The following is a 13,750-nucleotide window of genomic DNA, read 5'->3' on the forward strand; positions in this document are numbered from 1 at the left end:
TACAGATAATGCTTACAAAATGGTGATACAAGACAATTCTGAAATGATGCTAACTAATTTCATATCAGACAATGTTTTGTTTATTCACGACAATGATGTGATACAAGAAGCTTTTTGCAAAGTTTATCATAGAAGTAGCACTTCGACTCGACCACTTTGACAATCCACTACTCTCAAAAATTATGAAAAACAAATCTTGAACCTTGTTATCGTTAAGTAAGTCATACTACTGTTAGACGAGATACAATTAGACTTTGTGGAATGAAGTGAAATTGAAAATAATTGTAGGATTCACAAATTATAATTATGTTGTTTCTTTGACATGCGGTGTTGACTGCCCCAATGAAAATGCCAATGCCAATTTCTATCTAGTTTTACCGTACATTGGTTCCTTCCCAAAACCGGCTAGTGATGAAATGAACCATTACATTTAAATTGTTTGGTTATCCGCATATTGATATAAATTTATGAAAATTCTTATATGGTGTTATTATCTTCTTTATTTTTTTTAAATTTCACTTGATAATGCTTCAAATAATATTAACACCATCAATGGACTATAAATACGCGTAAAATCGATTTTAGAGAACGTTTATTTTCCATACCCGATGTCTTGCACATATTATTAGTACTAGTTGTGAGACCCGCATATTATATAAGTTGATTAAAATAAAATGTTAAATACGAGTGATTAAACCGGAAGTTTCTTTGAATGTAAAATTTGAAATAAGTAAAAATTACGAGAAAAAAAAAAAAAATATGCAAAAAATAAATAAATTAAAATTATGTGTTTAGTTGTCAGACCAATGTACTAAACGTGTTAATTATAACAAAATGTTATATACAAAGGTTTAAACTGTAAATTTATTTAGATTGAACTTGAAGTTTGAAATTTGAAACTTTTAATCTAAAATTTTAAATAAAATTTTAAAATTTAAAATTTGAAATTTATATCGTCATTATGGTATATTTAATTTATGGAAACTAAATTAATGATATAATGAAAAATAAAAAATGAATTAAATGACAAGTGGAAAAATAAATATCTCAAAATTATGAGAGAATAACATCTGCCATAATGCATGAAAGAATGACATGTGACAAAATTATTTTCATTTATTAGGGAGGATAATTGTACAAGCCAAACTAAAAGTTTGCGAAGATTTACGTTTAAAATTTAGAAGTTTAATTAAATACAATTTATGGCTCGAGTATGAAAAACAAGCAAATTATCGGGTATTTTTTTTTTTCACCAATGCGGTAAAACTCCATTACGACCTTAGTTTGGAAATAATTGTAGATAGAGTTCTTATTTGCAATTTGTTCGAAATATTTTACAATAAAAAGTTACTCTAAATGCTTTTTATGACTTGTTTGTGCATAAACTTTTCAAGTTCCTTATTTTTGTAAAGTTTAGCCCAACACAAGATTCAAGTAATACAATGTTTTTTAGAATGATTACCGATATGTAACTAAAATTTTTAAAATATTTCTAGGAATTACCTTTGGTTTTTACATGTGTCATCTTCCTTATCCCTACTATAAATGTTGGTGGTGTAGGAACATTAATGTAAAAAATGGTCGCAAATTTAAATATAGCCCAACTCGAACCAAGATTTGTTAAAACTCAAATGTTCATATTTAAGGACACTTCTCAAAAGATATTTCATTGTTATGCGACCAAATCATAGTTAATAAATTAATCCAATATTTGATCATATTGGGGGGGGGGGGGGGTGGGTTTGACTAAAACCGATCAAGGATGTAATTATAACATGCTAGTAAGCGCCAACGAGTTTCGAGCCTCAGATAGCAAGTTGAAAAATTATATGACATCAAACTTTTTAGTCTACTTTATTGTCTATGAATTTAAAAACCTTGATATTTTGGTCTGGTGGAGAGAAAATGAACCACAATTTCTGATTTTAGCTGTCATGACTAGTGTTTGCTTAACTGTCCAAGCTTCTACTGTAGCTTGTAAATCTACTTTATCTCTCGGTGGCATGATAATATTAGAACGAATGTCATGACTCACTTCCAAACTGATGATAGTATGCGTTTGTTTGATACATTATTTGAATGATGTTGAAATGATATAAAATTGTGTTTTGCTCGTAAGACCATTTTTACCACTTGTTAATGAGTTTTATATATATATATATATATATATATATATATATATATATATATATATATATATATATATATATATATATATATATATATATATATATATAACAAGTTGCACAAGGGATATCAATTCCAACAAACAAAGAGATAGGGTGACATCGATATAAATTAGAAAAACTTTGATTTTATGAAGACGACAAGTTTTGCTACTACATTTATTAGTATTTTAAAAAAGACAAACAATTTTGCCACTATAATTACTAGTATTTACAATTTTCCCAAAATAAATATAATACAAATATTTATTTTGTTAGAGAGAAATATAAATTATAAAAACCAGGTTTTTATAGGATTAGCCAAAACCTAAAAAAAAAAACAAATTGTCCCAAACCTAAATAGGTTATATAGATATCCATTTTACTCACAAAAAGCCGGTCAAAACCGGTTTGGATAAAACCACATTTGACTGTCTAAAAAATTGATTCTAACTTTACAAAGTTTTAGAATAAAAACGCGAGTTTTGTGCACCTCTTGTTGTAGGTAAGTGAAGATGGAAATTTCGATGTTTATATTAGAGGTGCACATATATCGGTTTTTTAAAAGTCATTTTTAACGCCATTTTTTTAAAATCGGTTTCGGTTATAATCAGTTTTGTTTTTTTTTTTTTTTTTTTGGAAGTGAACTTTGTTAAAAAAACTCTTTTTTTTGGTTAAAAAACCAATTCTGTTTGATTTTTTTAGAAAAACCAGTATATATATATATATATATATATATATATATATATATATATATATATATATATATATATATATATATATATATATATATATATATAAACCTATTCCTAACTAGAAATTCAGTTTTAACCTAATCCTTTTTTTTGGTTTGTTTAAAAAACTAGTTTGTTTGTTTGTACGCCTCCATTTAATTTTTTGGAAACGATAAGCGAATTTAGCGGAAGTCTACTCGTAATATTTCAGCGAGCAGTCCAGGTTCGAGTTTCTTTACATAGCAAACCCAGCCTCCATAGGGATTTCCAAAAACTTGTTTTTCCATACGTCGACACCACAAGTCGACACCACAAAAAGTAGTTTAAAGGAATGAACTTCCAACCTTTATTATATGAATGAAAAAAATATAAATAAATTGTTTGGGCTTTGGATTTTCCTACCAAGCCCACATCTCTCTATATATCCAACCGAAATTCATACGAGATTTTGCCTTTTAATCATTTTTTCCCCAATAATAAATAGATTTATTTTTAATTTTTAAAGTATAGATCAAAAGACTGTCCGAGGTAAATTGAAAATTGATCCGAATGAGTTTTGGATTCTAAGGGTAGAAGGATGGTTAGTCACTTAGTTGTAAGTTCTATTTGTATATTTATACCAAAATGTGTTGGTTGAAAGAACGGATTTCTAAGTGTTTAGGATGAGATGGTTGTAACTTGTAAGTGAGATTTGAGAAATGTGAGGCCTACATCTAGGGTGACAATTTATTACACGACACGACAAAAATACACGACACGAAACGAAATTGGGACGAAACTAAAATTTGAATTCGTTTTCGTGTCGTGTTCGTGTTAACTGCAAAAAACACGATATCGTGTCGTGTCGTGTTCGTGTTAACTGCAAAAAACACGATATCGTGTCGTGTCGTGTTCGTGTTCAAAATTCGACACAAAATTGACACGATTTAGCAGTCATTTATCGTGTTTTTCGTGTTTGTCGTGTTATATTTGATAAAGTATTCATTAAATAAACTAGTTTTTAGTATATGTTATATTTTTCATGTCGTGTCGTGTTTGTCGTTAGTTAATTCGTTCGTTTTCGTGTTAGTTAAAAAAAAACATGATATCGTGTCGTATCGTGTTCGTGTTACATAAAACATTGTCGTGTCGTGTCAGACAGAAACACGAAACGATAGCACATTTTGCCACCCCTACCTACATCACATCTGGGTTGGGAGGAATGACCTCCCTCCATCGTAAGACTCGAGACATTCTATATATATATATATATATATATATATATATATATATATATATATATATATATATATATATATATATATATATATATATATATATATATATATATATATATATATGGTATTAAAAACTAAAAATAAAGATATATAAAACCGTTCTTCGGATTTTTGGATCATCAAACTCTCAATTTAATAGATAAAACCAATTCAAAATCCAAATATTCAAACCATATATAATGTCATTCAAATATTCAATACAAATATTCTCTGAATTTGTCCATATAGACCCTTCATCTTCTACAACATATCGATTTGAACCAAACATGGCGTCTAAAGTCCAGACTGATTGCCTCAACAAAGAGGAAAATCTTGCTATGTACCCACACATATTATCTTTTTCTACACTAAAGTTTATGAAACATGATGAAGTTGACATATTACGATCAGGCTAAGCGCCAATACAAGGGTACATAATTAGGAGGATTAGGATCTGAGTCCCACACAGAAAATGCACTCGAGCATCTTATCCAAGTTTTTGACATATTAGGGAAATGTCTGTCAATAACGCATTTCAGGCTCTCAGTCTTATTGATCCATTGTAGTCCTTTCTCAGTGTATGTTTGTGGGTTAAAATTAGTGGTAAAGAAGCGATCTGCTTCAAGCCTCCTGCAACCACGGTTAAACATCAATATCACGAAACATATGACTAGTTAACCAATTTCAAGAAAAAGGGCATCACCTTGAAGCAATTAGTACGAAGATGAAGAAAGCAGTCTCACTAATGGCAAAACCTTGTATCTTTTTCTCTGCATGTATCCCCACTAGTAGATCAAGCTTCTCAACATCATCTCCATATATTTCATAGAGCGCTTCAATAACCTCTTCATCATCAGTCATATCTTCCCATTTTCTAATAGGAATCATTAGCAAGTTCCTCCTGAACTCATTGTATCGAGGAACCTTCCTTTCTCTATCTCTATAGACTGTTCATCTCATTAGCATATATATGTTAAAGTTAGATCATATATATATATATATATATATATATATATATATATATATATATATATATATATATATATATATATGGTAGAGAATTCTTTGGGTACATACTTTCTATGGAAGCCATGTCCACCAGATCTGTTCTCTCTTCACCATTGATATCATGAGCCACAAGGTTTCTCATCCACAATGGATAATTCCATAATGTGACTGCTCCACAAGATTGGTGACCCATGGATACCAACATCTTCTCCAAACCAATTTTAGACAATCTTCTTTCTCCTTCTTTCCCAATCATATCCTTCATATTCACCCTATAAATATTATATAAACCTTTAAGCAATATTATTTGCAAGTGGCTCAAAAAATCACGAGTATATATATATATATATATATATATATATATATATATATATAAAGAGAGAGAGAGAGAGAGAGAGAGAGAGAGAGAGAGAGAGAGAGAGAGAGAGAGAGAGAGAGAGAGAGAGAGAGAGAGAGAGAGAGAGAGAGAGAGAGAGAGAGAGAGAGAGAGAGTGAGTAAGAGTAGTACTCTTCTTGGATTGGTGGAGCTGATTTGTGATTTGAAACAACATCATTAATGTCTCGGAGAAATATTTTGTCAGGCAATGTTGTGTGCATTCTGTAGACGCTTACGAACTCCTCTGTCAAAGAATAAGGGACTCCATGATCTTGTGGCCTTTTAAGACCCACCAATCCACTTAGTTCAGATCCGAATATATTCCCAAATAGATCCTTCACTTTCTTCCCAAAAATGCCGTACCTGCAATAAACCTATAAATGATTAGTGTAAATTGTTTTTGATCAAGCACACTTGTACCAAAAATAGTGTTGTTCACTGTTAAAAAAATTATCCTTTCAAATTCTAGAATAAAATAAAGAATCATAATGAAGTTTTACACTTGCAGCCTTCATTTGTGTCCGCTATGTTTTGTGACCTACTTGCTTACCAATTGATTCTCATTGCTGCTAATAGGGTATTAGTCTTGAGGAGTTCAACAGTCCAATCAATGGTGTGGATCTTGGCAATAATTGTTGAGGTTACTAATCTTGCATGTTGGTAGAGCTTCTCATCATCAAATTCTGGATAATGCTCCTGCAAACAAGATTGTCAAAAACTCAAGGAGAAACCCTATTTTGGACCAACGATACTAACCGAGTTTCTTGAATACCCGTTTTGAAAACAAGATGGTTATATATATATATATATATATATATATATATATATATATATATATATGATAAAAAACGAAGTAATATGCTGAGTTTGGGTACCTAAGTTTATATACCCTTAAGTGTATATTCACTTTTATCATATATATATATATATATATATATATATATATATATATATATATATATATATATATATATATATATATATATGATGCACTTACCTTGAGCATATCACAAATAGCATTATGCTCTTTGACAAATAAAGCTTGCAACAAGGAGAAACCAGCCCAACAATTTCGTATATCGCCCGATATAGGAATCCATATGTCATCATGTTCAAGAAGTCCATCTCTCGAAATCTTTAACTTTCCGTCTTTGTAGGCTCTTACCTTTTGCATACCCGCTTCGTCATTTCCATAAATAACACTTCCATCCCTGCTCAAATCAGTTCTTAAGATATAACACAAGCTGTATGTGATTTGACTTGTATAGAGTCAAACCATAAATCATTCACATATGGCCCACTTACCACCATGGTGTCCGTCTATTAATGAAACCAGTGTTAGGTTGAAGCGATCCTGTCGAAATTTCTTTGCTCCGATAGAACTTGAACGACTTCAAGGGACACTGACCGACAACCTCCGCAGGAGCTACAATTTCAATCTGTCACATGGGCATTGTTGATCAGAAAACGTGAGGTGGACTTTGATGTGTAGAATATAATTTTCCAATATGATTAAGAAGGTTTTTTGAAGTAGAATGATGGAGAAGTAATTTAAAATATCGTTGTTATCAATATGATAAATGGGACCTGATGGGTGTCCTCCATATGATCAATCCAGTCATGAATCATGAACTGTAACCAAGAGCAAGCTATCATGTTGAATTGCTTTCCACAGTCTCTAAATTGCTTTCTTTCCAGTAACTTTGTGGCCACCACTGATGGATGAGGATCTAGCAACTTAAGATTTGTACCACTTCAATAATCTTGAACATGCAAATGTTAACAAATTTGGGGGAAGAGTTTCTAGAAACAAAATATTAACATGTGATCGGTGTAAGCTTTGGTTAAAGATCATTGGTGAGCAAAAAAATATTATATATGTAATGCCCCATTTTTTTGTCATTTTTATTTATTTATCTTTTTATATATATATATATATATATATATATATATATATATATATATATATATATATATATAAGGGTTTAGCGAATTAAAATGGTGTCTATATAAATTAGAAGCCTAAGTGAAATAAATAATAAAGTAATAAATGTTAAAATACAAATCTAATAGATTTTGATATTTAATAATGATAATAAATAAAGTAAAACAATATTTATTAAGTACAAATTAAACACATATGTATAGGGTTTAAACTGTAATTTTCAAGAAATCAGTTTTGATGAGATATTTCAATATAAGGTAGATTTTGTCATAAGGCTAAACCCGAGGGACCATAACTGCCAAATCGTGGTTTCTGTTTTTTCTTCCTCCCCTGCTAGGCTGCTACCCGACAGGAACCGGTGCTTCCTTCTCTTTTTGTATCGTCCGAGAAGCACGTCTTCTTGAAAGCAATCTGATGGCCAACCATAATTTCTTATATATAGGGGGTGTTTGGCTTATCTTTTGAGAGGCCAAAAGTCATTTTAGGAAAAGATAAAAGGTAAAAAATGTTTGGTAAAAGCACTTTTAAAAGCTACTTTTGAATTTTGGATATAAGGAAAATGAACTTTTTGGAAAAGTCAGGAAAACATGACTTTTTGCAACTTTTCCTAAAATGACTTTTGGCCTCTCAAAAGTTAAGCCAAACACCCTCTTACTATTGTAATGAGAGCTAAGGTTAAGAGGGTGCGCCGCACAACGAAAACTTGAGAGGAAGGGTGAAGCTGTCATCGCCGTGTTTCACCGTTGACCTCAGCTCTCGCTGGAAACAAGAGAGAGAGAGAGAGAGAGAGACAGAGAGAGAGAGAGAGAGAGAGAGAGAGAGAGAGAGAACAACTAAGGGCTCCATGCGAGGTGCTGATTTCGGGTTCAAGGTCATCGTTTCTGACCTGTTCGAATGGGTTTATCATCAAGTTGTTTAGAAGGGATGCAACCACCATTTCTGGTCCGATATCAAGCTAAGTATTCGAACAAGAATAGTTAGGTGAACCATTGTAGCGGGATGATTTCCATTGATCTTTCACGTTTTTTAGATACACATCTAATGACCCCACATCAGGTGGAGTGCTCGGATTATTTTGCTGTTACCGGAGAGGATAATGTCTCTAGTGAGAAGGCATCAGATGAGGAGTTGATGTCGCCGGAGAAGCAGATATCTCCGGAGTGGAAGGAGGATGCCGATTACAAGATGAAGAAGCTCATGTTTGACTTCAATGTTAGGAGGTATACATCTGTTTGACCCTCTTTCCTACTTTTGAAATTAGGTTTGACTTAGTGGGCTACATAAAGGTATGACTAATGAAATTGGGATTACTGGGTTAGAATGAATGTTAATATGAAGAAGGAAAGGTTTTATGGGCTAATTAAATCTAATTGCATGATTATTAAGATTTCAAAAACATGGAAATATTATGAAGGTAGGTTGTGGTTTAATAATTTATAAGAGGAGTTTAATGACTAATTAAGTTGTGTGGATTAAGATAATATCTATTTGATAGCTATTGGGTAATATTAGATAACAAAACATGGATTTTATTATTTAACGAGTTGATTAATTATAATTAGTATGCCTTATCTAAAGGCTAGGCTATTCTACTGGTCAAAGAGAGAGACAAGCTTAACCTAATAATTGAAACACATAATTATGCATGCACTGCTTGTTATAAAAATAATAATAGTGAATAAGGAAAATATTATGAAGTATTATTAAGTGATACTTGTGTTACGAGCTAAGTAGAGATGATTAATATGGGATGTACGTGTTCAGGGAGATGGGCAGTCTTTTAACTACTCCAATGGCTTTACTCTGTGTTAATTGCTTCAGGTGAGTTTCCTCACTATGTTTAGCGGGTCGAAGGCACCAATGTCGGCCCATGGTTTGTTATGCTTTGTATGCTTGTTGCATGCGTGACTTTTGCATGTGTTATGTGTTTTATATGTACCGGGCGGGGCCCGATGCCAGGCGGGGCCTTATGATTGTATTGTAGGCTATTTATCTTTGTGATCTATGCATGTGTTTATGTGTTTGCATGTTTACAGGGCGGGGCCCGCTGCAAGGCGGAGACTGATGACTGACATATATGTTTACCGAGCGGGGCTTGATGTCGGGCGGGGACCGATATCGGGTGGGGCCCGATGCCGGGAGGGGCCCATTATATGTTTGATATGTAAGGTATGTGACATTTTGGGAAACTCACTAAAATTTGTGCTTACGGTTTTCAGTTTATATTTTAGGTTCTTTTGGTTCAAAGGGAAAGAGCTCGGGATGAAGGCAGTGCACACACCACCTCGTTCCGCATTTTATGATTTCTCTGATGTTTCAGGATGTATTTGATACACTTTGTTCCACTTTGGCGTATAGTGATGTTTTGGATTACAGTTTATTAAATTAAAATTCGAAATTTTTGGTCTATATTTTTGGGATGTTACAAGTTGGCATCAGAACCTTGGTTTGAGGGATTTAGGCACACTCTTGGGTGTGTCTGAACTCAAACTGAGGGTTTGGTGAATTTTTCATAAAATAAACATTTTATCAAAGGATTTTCTAATAAAATAAAGGGGTATGGTGCGTGCAATCTGTTGAGCTCAAGTAAATGATTCCCAGAATACCCATACATGTTTGTTATGTTATATGTTATGAGGATTACATGCTAGATTAGGGCTAAGGATCTAGGACAGGTGCCTGGTGTATGCCTGTTGTATGAGACTGTTGACTTGCATGATAGTACTGATCAGTTAGTGATAGGATGGCCTGTTTAGGTTATTCTTGATCTCCGATTACTTGGTGACCGAATGTTGCTTGCTATGTGCTTTCTAGGAGTTTTTTTCACTAACATCAGTTAACTAGTAAGTGAATATGCTAACTTACACATTGCTAAAGACTAGATAATTTTAGGAGGTTATGTTTTAACTCTGTTGCGCAGCTCTTGTTTAAGTCCAACCGTTATAGTGTGAGACCTTTCATTCGAAGAATTATCTGGTTTCGGTGATATGTAACTATATCCATGAGCTAGTTAAGGGGTGTTAGGGGGAGTTCCTTCTGTAGCTGATAGCGGGGAGTGGTGTGGTTTAGCCTTAGGAAAACCTAGGAAGGAATTTAGTGCTGGGAGCATTGCATTGTCAGGGGGGTTGTATGGATTGCCAGATATCTGCTGCTTTGTAGCTTAAGAGGATTTGAATGATGTGTTAAATTCTAAATATTTATTGGTGGTAGGTGAGTTAAGATGTCCTCTGTTTGGCTTGTGGTTTGGAGTGTTACTGCACAAATGTTGATTGCTTTGTGCTTTGTGGGACTCGTAAGTAATGTGAGCTAACCATTAAGTGAATATGTTAAGTCACATGTAGCTAAGGTTAAATAATCTCAGAGTGATGGATTTGGCCATACTGCGCTGCTTTTGTTTGAATCCAACCGTTGTAGGGATGAGTCTTTTACTCGAAGGATTATCTGAGCTTTGTTGCATGTGGTTGTATTCATGAAGTGGTTAGCTGACGTTAGTGGGAGTTCTTCAGCAGCTGATGGCAGGGTGGGAATGAGGAACCTAGGAGAGCCTAGGAAGTGTTTAGCGGGTTCGGATGCATTGTTTAGTGAGTACGTGGAGTACCAGTTTGAGAAGGTGACTTAGAGGATTTAGGATGATTCTTGAGGAGAGTATGGATAAGTGTGAAAGGTAGTATTGGGCCCATACTACTGAAAGCACAGGATCCACACTCGAATCGAGGAGAGTCACGGAGAGTCTGGGAAGCCTGCTGGATGGGGATTCTTGGGTATGTTCTGATCGTGTATATGATTGTTTTCCTTATGGTGGTGAGCACATATGGAGGAGGTTCAGGTTCTGGTTCAGGCTCAATTACAGGTACTGAGCCGATGGATGAACGGATGCAAGAGTTCATCTCGTCGGAGATCACCTACGATATTTTGGAGCAGACTCCGGTGATTTTCGGTAAGGTCAAGGAAGGTATCCTGGAGATTTTGGATGAGCGCTTGGACGCTTTTCGTTCTAAGACTGTGGCAGTAATCACTACCAAGTTCCGGGAGAAAGAGAGCTTTGTTGGTTCCGTAGTATGCAGCGGACGAGGGGATGAAGAAGGTAAAGTATCATGATATATATGCTGAAGGATGACATCAGGGAGTTTGTGAGTTTGTCAGGGTGTAAGACCTAAATGATATGATTTCTAGAGCCCGAGAGCGGGATATCGATTTGGAGCACCTCGGAAAGAGGAGGCCACGACAGACTCAGATCGCAGTGGGCCAAGTGAAGAGGCCCAAGACTCAGGGTTCACGTTTGGGAGGCCATCAGGGTCGGGGTCGTTGTGCCAAGTGTGGGAGGACCCATGAGGGAGGATGTCGAGAGACATGACGGGGATGCTTTAGTTGTGGATAGATGGGTCATTTTAGTAGGGATTACCCCAACGGATCAGTTCCCATGTGTTTTCACTGCAACCAGGTGGGCCACAAGAAGGCCGACTGTCCGATGTTGAGGGGTGGACCAGTGAGTGCGCCTGCCCTAGTTACTTTGAGGATCAGTGACGGTCGTAAGAGTAGGGTAATAGCCCCAGCAGCGAGGAGCCAAGCATTGCAGTGTCAATTAGGCGAGGCTAGAGTTTCATCAGATGCTATCGCAGGTACGCTATCTTTTTTTTTTCTTCATGCCATATATATATATATATATATATATATATATATATATATATATGTGTGTGTGTGTGTGTGTGTGTGTGTGCTTTGGAGTAAGGTGTTGGAATGAGTAAGCATTATCTTTGGTTTAGTTCTCTATTATTGTCTGGTTTATATTATCGAGGGTTGTTATATGCCATTTTTCATGCCGAGAGTTATGAGTGGGACACATCTTGTTGACCTGGATTTAGTTTGTCCGGTTGTCGTTCTGGATCGTTGATGGAAACAATTCAGGGGTATCACTTGGGGAGATCAGTAGACGGATTAGCATGATTAGTTCAACAAATGGTTGTTGATGTTAATGATTTATCTATGTGTTGTTTTATCATAATATGATGCTTCAAGATGATGATTTTTTTTTCTATTTTCCATTGGATGAGTTGATGATTAAATGAGGCTGAATTTATGTGGAAACTCCAATGCATTGCAATTAACATCCATATGAGGCATTCTCGACAGTGACCTCGACGGTAGACGTGATGGGCAGAAGAATCAGCGTGTAATTCAAAAAATTATAAAACACGAAAAGTTAGAAAGGCTAGGAGATCAATAGAGGTATGTATGATGAGAATATGAGTTTGGAAGGAAGCAAAGTTATGCATTCTCTGGGAACTTTTACTTGAAATTCCTTTATAAAGTCCTATTTATTTTGAATATGGTGTTGAACTTGGACCTTCTAAAGGTGATGGAAGTTTAGGAAGTCTATATGTTAAGAAGATGGTGCGTAAGAGTTTATTTTCTTTTGGGAAGTGACTTGGTGATATTCTATTGAGAGCAAGGTTCTAAATAACCTTAGGCGCGACGTGGTGTTAAGGTCTAACCTTAAGCTTTAGAAGGTATGGTGAACCATGACATTTTTTAAGGCATGACATAAGGTGGAAAATATGTATATAATTTATAAATTTATATATAAATATACATATGTTTTCTACTATTATCTATATTTTATATATTTACAAATCTATATCTTATATAACTTAAGCAGACTTTTGTTGATTTGTCGCAAGGACCTCGTTGCTAGGCCACAAGGAACGCCTAAATAAGCTCTGTCTGGGAATAACAGTCTCTGGTAAACATTTGTTTTCTGATGTGTCTTTCGATTGGGAGAGACTCTTTGGTGGGATGCGGTTACAAGTTTTATTTGTTTGTTTAATGGAAACCTTTGATATTTCTAGTTGCCATTGTAACCATGGTTTTTGCGTTTATAAATGAGGCATCTTAGACAATTTGTTCAATATGCTTATTACGATTATCATAAGATTTTTTTTACGTAACTTATTGATTTTGTTTATGTTTATTCATGTTTATAGTTTAATGGTTGTTGATTTGTGCGTTTTGGTTCTGATGGAACATCATAATCAGCGTTGTTCTTCACTAAGGAAGCAATATTTGTACTTAAAGGCATTGGAATTGAACAACATTGATATGGTTTTATTGGAGCAAGAGGTAGCTATCTGACATATATATGTTCCTCGCTTTACTTCACATTGGTTTAATTTTTCCCGTCTGTTTATTTGTATGATAATGTAACGGGAAATGTCTTTATGGTACTGATGAACAAAGATTCATAGAGAAGCTTTAATGGATTACTCATG

The 13,750-nt window shown here is 34.4% G+C and overlaps 1 protein-coding gene across 1 annotated transcript; it reads right to left on the reverse strand.

Annotated features, from left to right (window-relative positions):
* Positions 1 to 4,325: 4,325 nt before the first annotated feature.
* Positions 4,326 to 7,263, reverse strand: LOC145134327 (alpha dioxygenase). Its single transcript, XM_079069190.1, has 8 exons — positions 7,127 to 7,263; positions 6,845 to 6,978; positions 6,537 to 6,750; positions 6,090 to 6,235; positions 5,672 to 5,902; positions 5,233 to 5,435; positions 4,859 to 5,102; positions 4,326 to 4,785 (listed from the first exon to the last, which is right to left on the reverse strand). Exons 1-8 carry the CDS (start codon positions 7,193 to 7,195, stop codon positions 4,563 to 4,565), a joined length of 1,464 nt encoding a protein of 487 aa, XP_078925316.1. The 5' UTR covers positions 7,196 to 7,263; the 3' UTR covers positions 4,326 to 4,562.
* Positions 7,264 to 13,750: the final 6,487 nt, after the last annotated feature.

This window comes from Lactuca virosa, chromosome 8 (assembly GCF_052849685.1).
Source record: "Lactuca virosa cultivar CGN04683 chromosome 8, Lactuca_virosa_CGN04683_v6, whole genome shotgun sequence".
NCBI classification, from domain to species: Eukaryota; Viridiplantae; Streptophyta; class Magnoliopsida; order Asterales; family Asteraceae; genus Lactuca; species Lactuca virosa.

Bases quoted from the DNA above. Each gene is read 5' to 3' on its own strand.
- LOC145134327 (XM_079069190.1), bottom strand. From the start codon at position 7,195: ATGATAGCTTGCTCTTGGTTACAGTTCATGATTCATGACTGGATTGAT. The intron at 6,979-7,126 runs GTCCCATTTATC...CCCATGTGACAG, and splicing joins ATATGGAGGACACCCATCAG to ATTGAAATTGTAGCTCCTGC. The intron at 5,436-5,671 runs GTACTACTCTTA...TAATATTTATAG, and splicing joins GCTCCACCAATCCAAGAAGA to GGTGAATATGAAGGATATGA.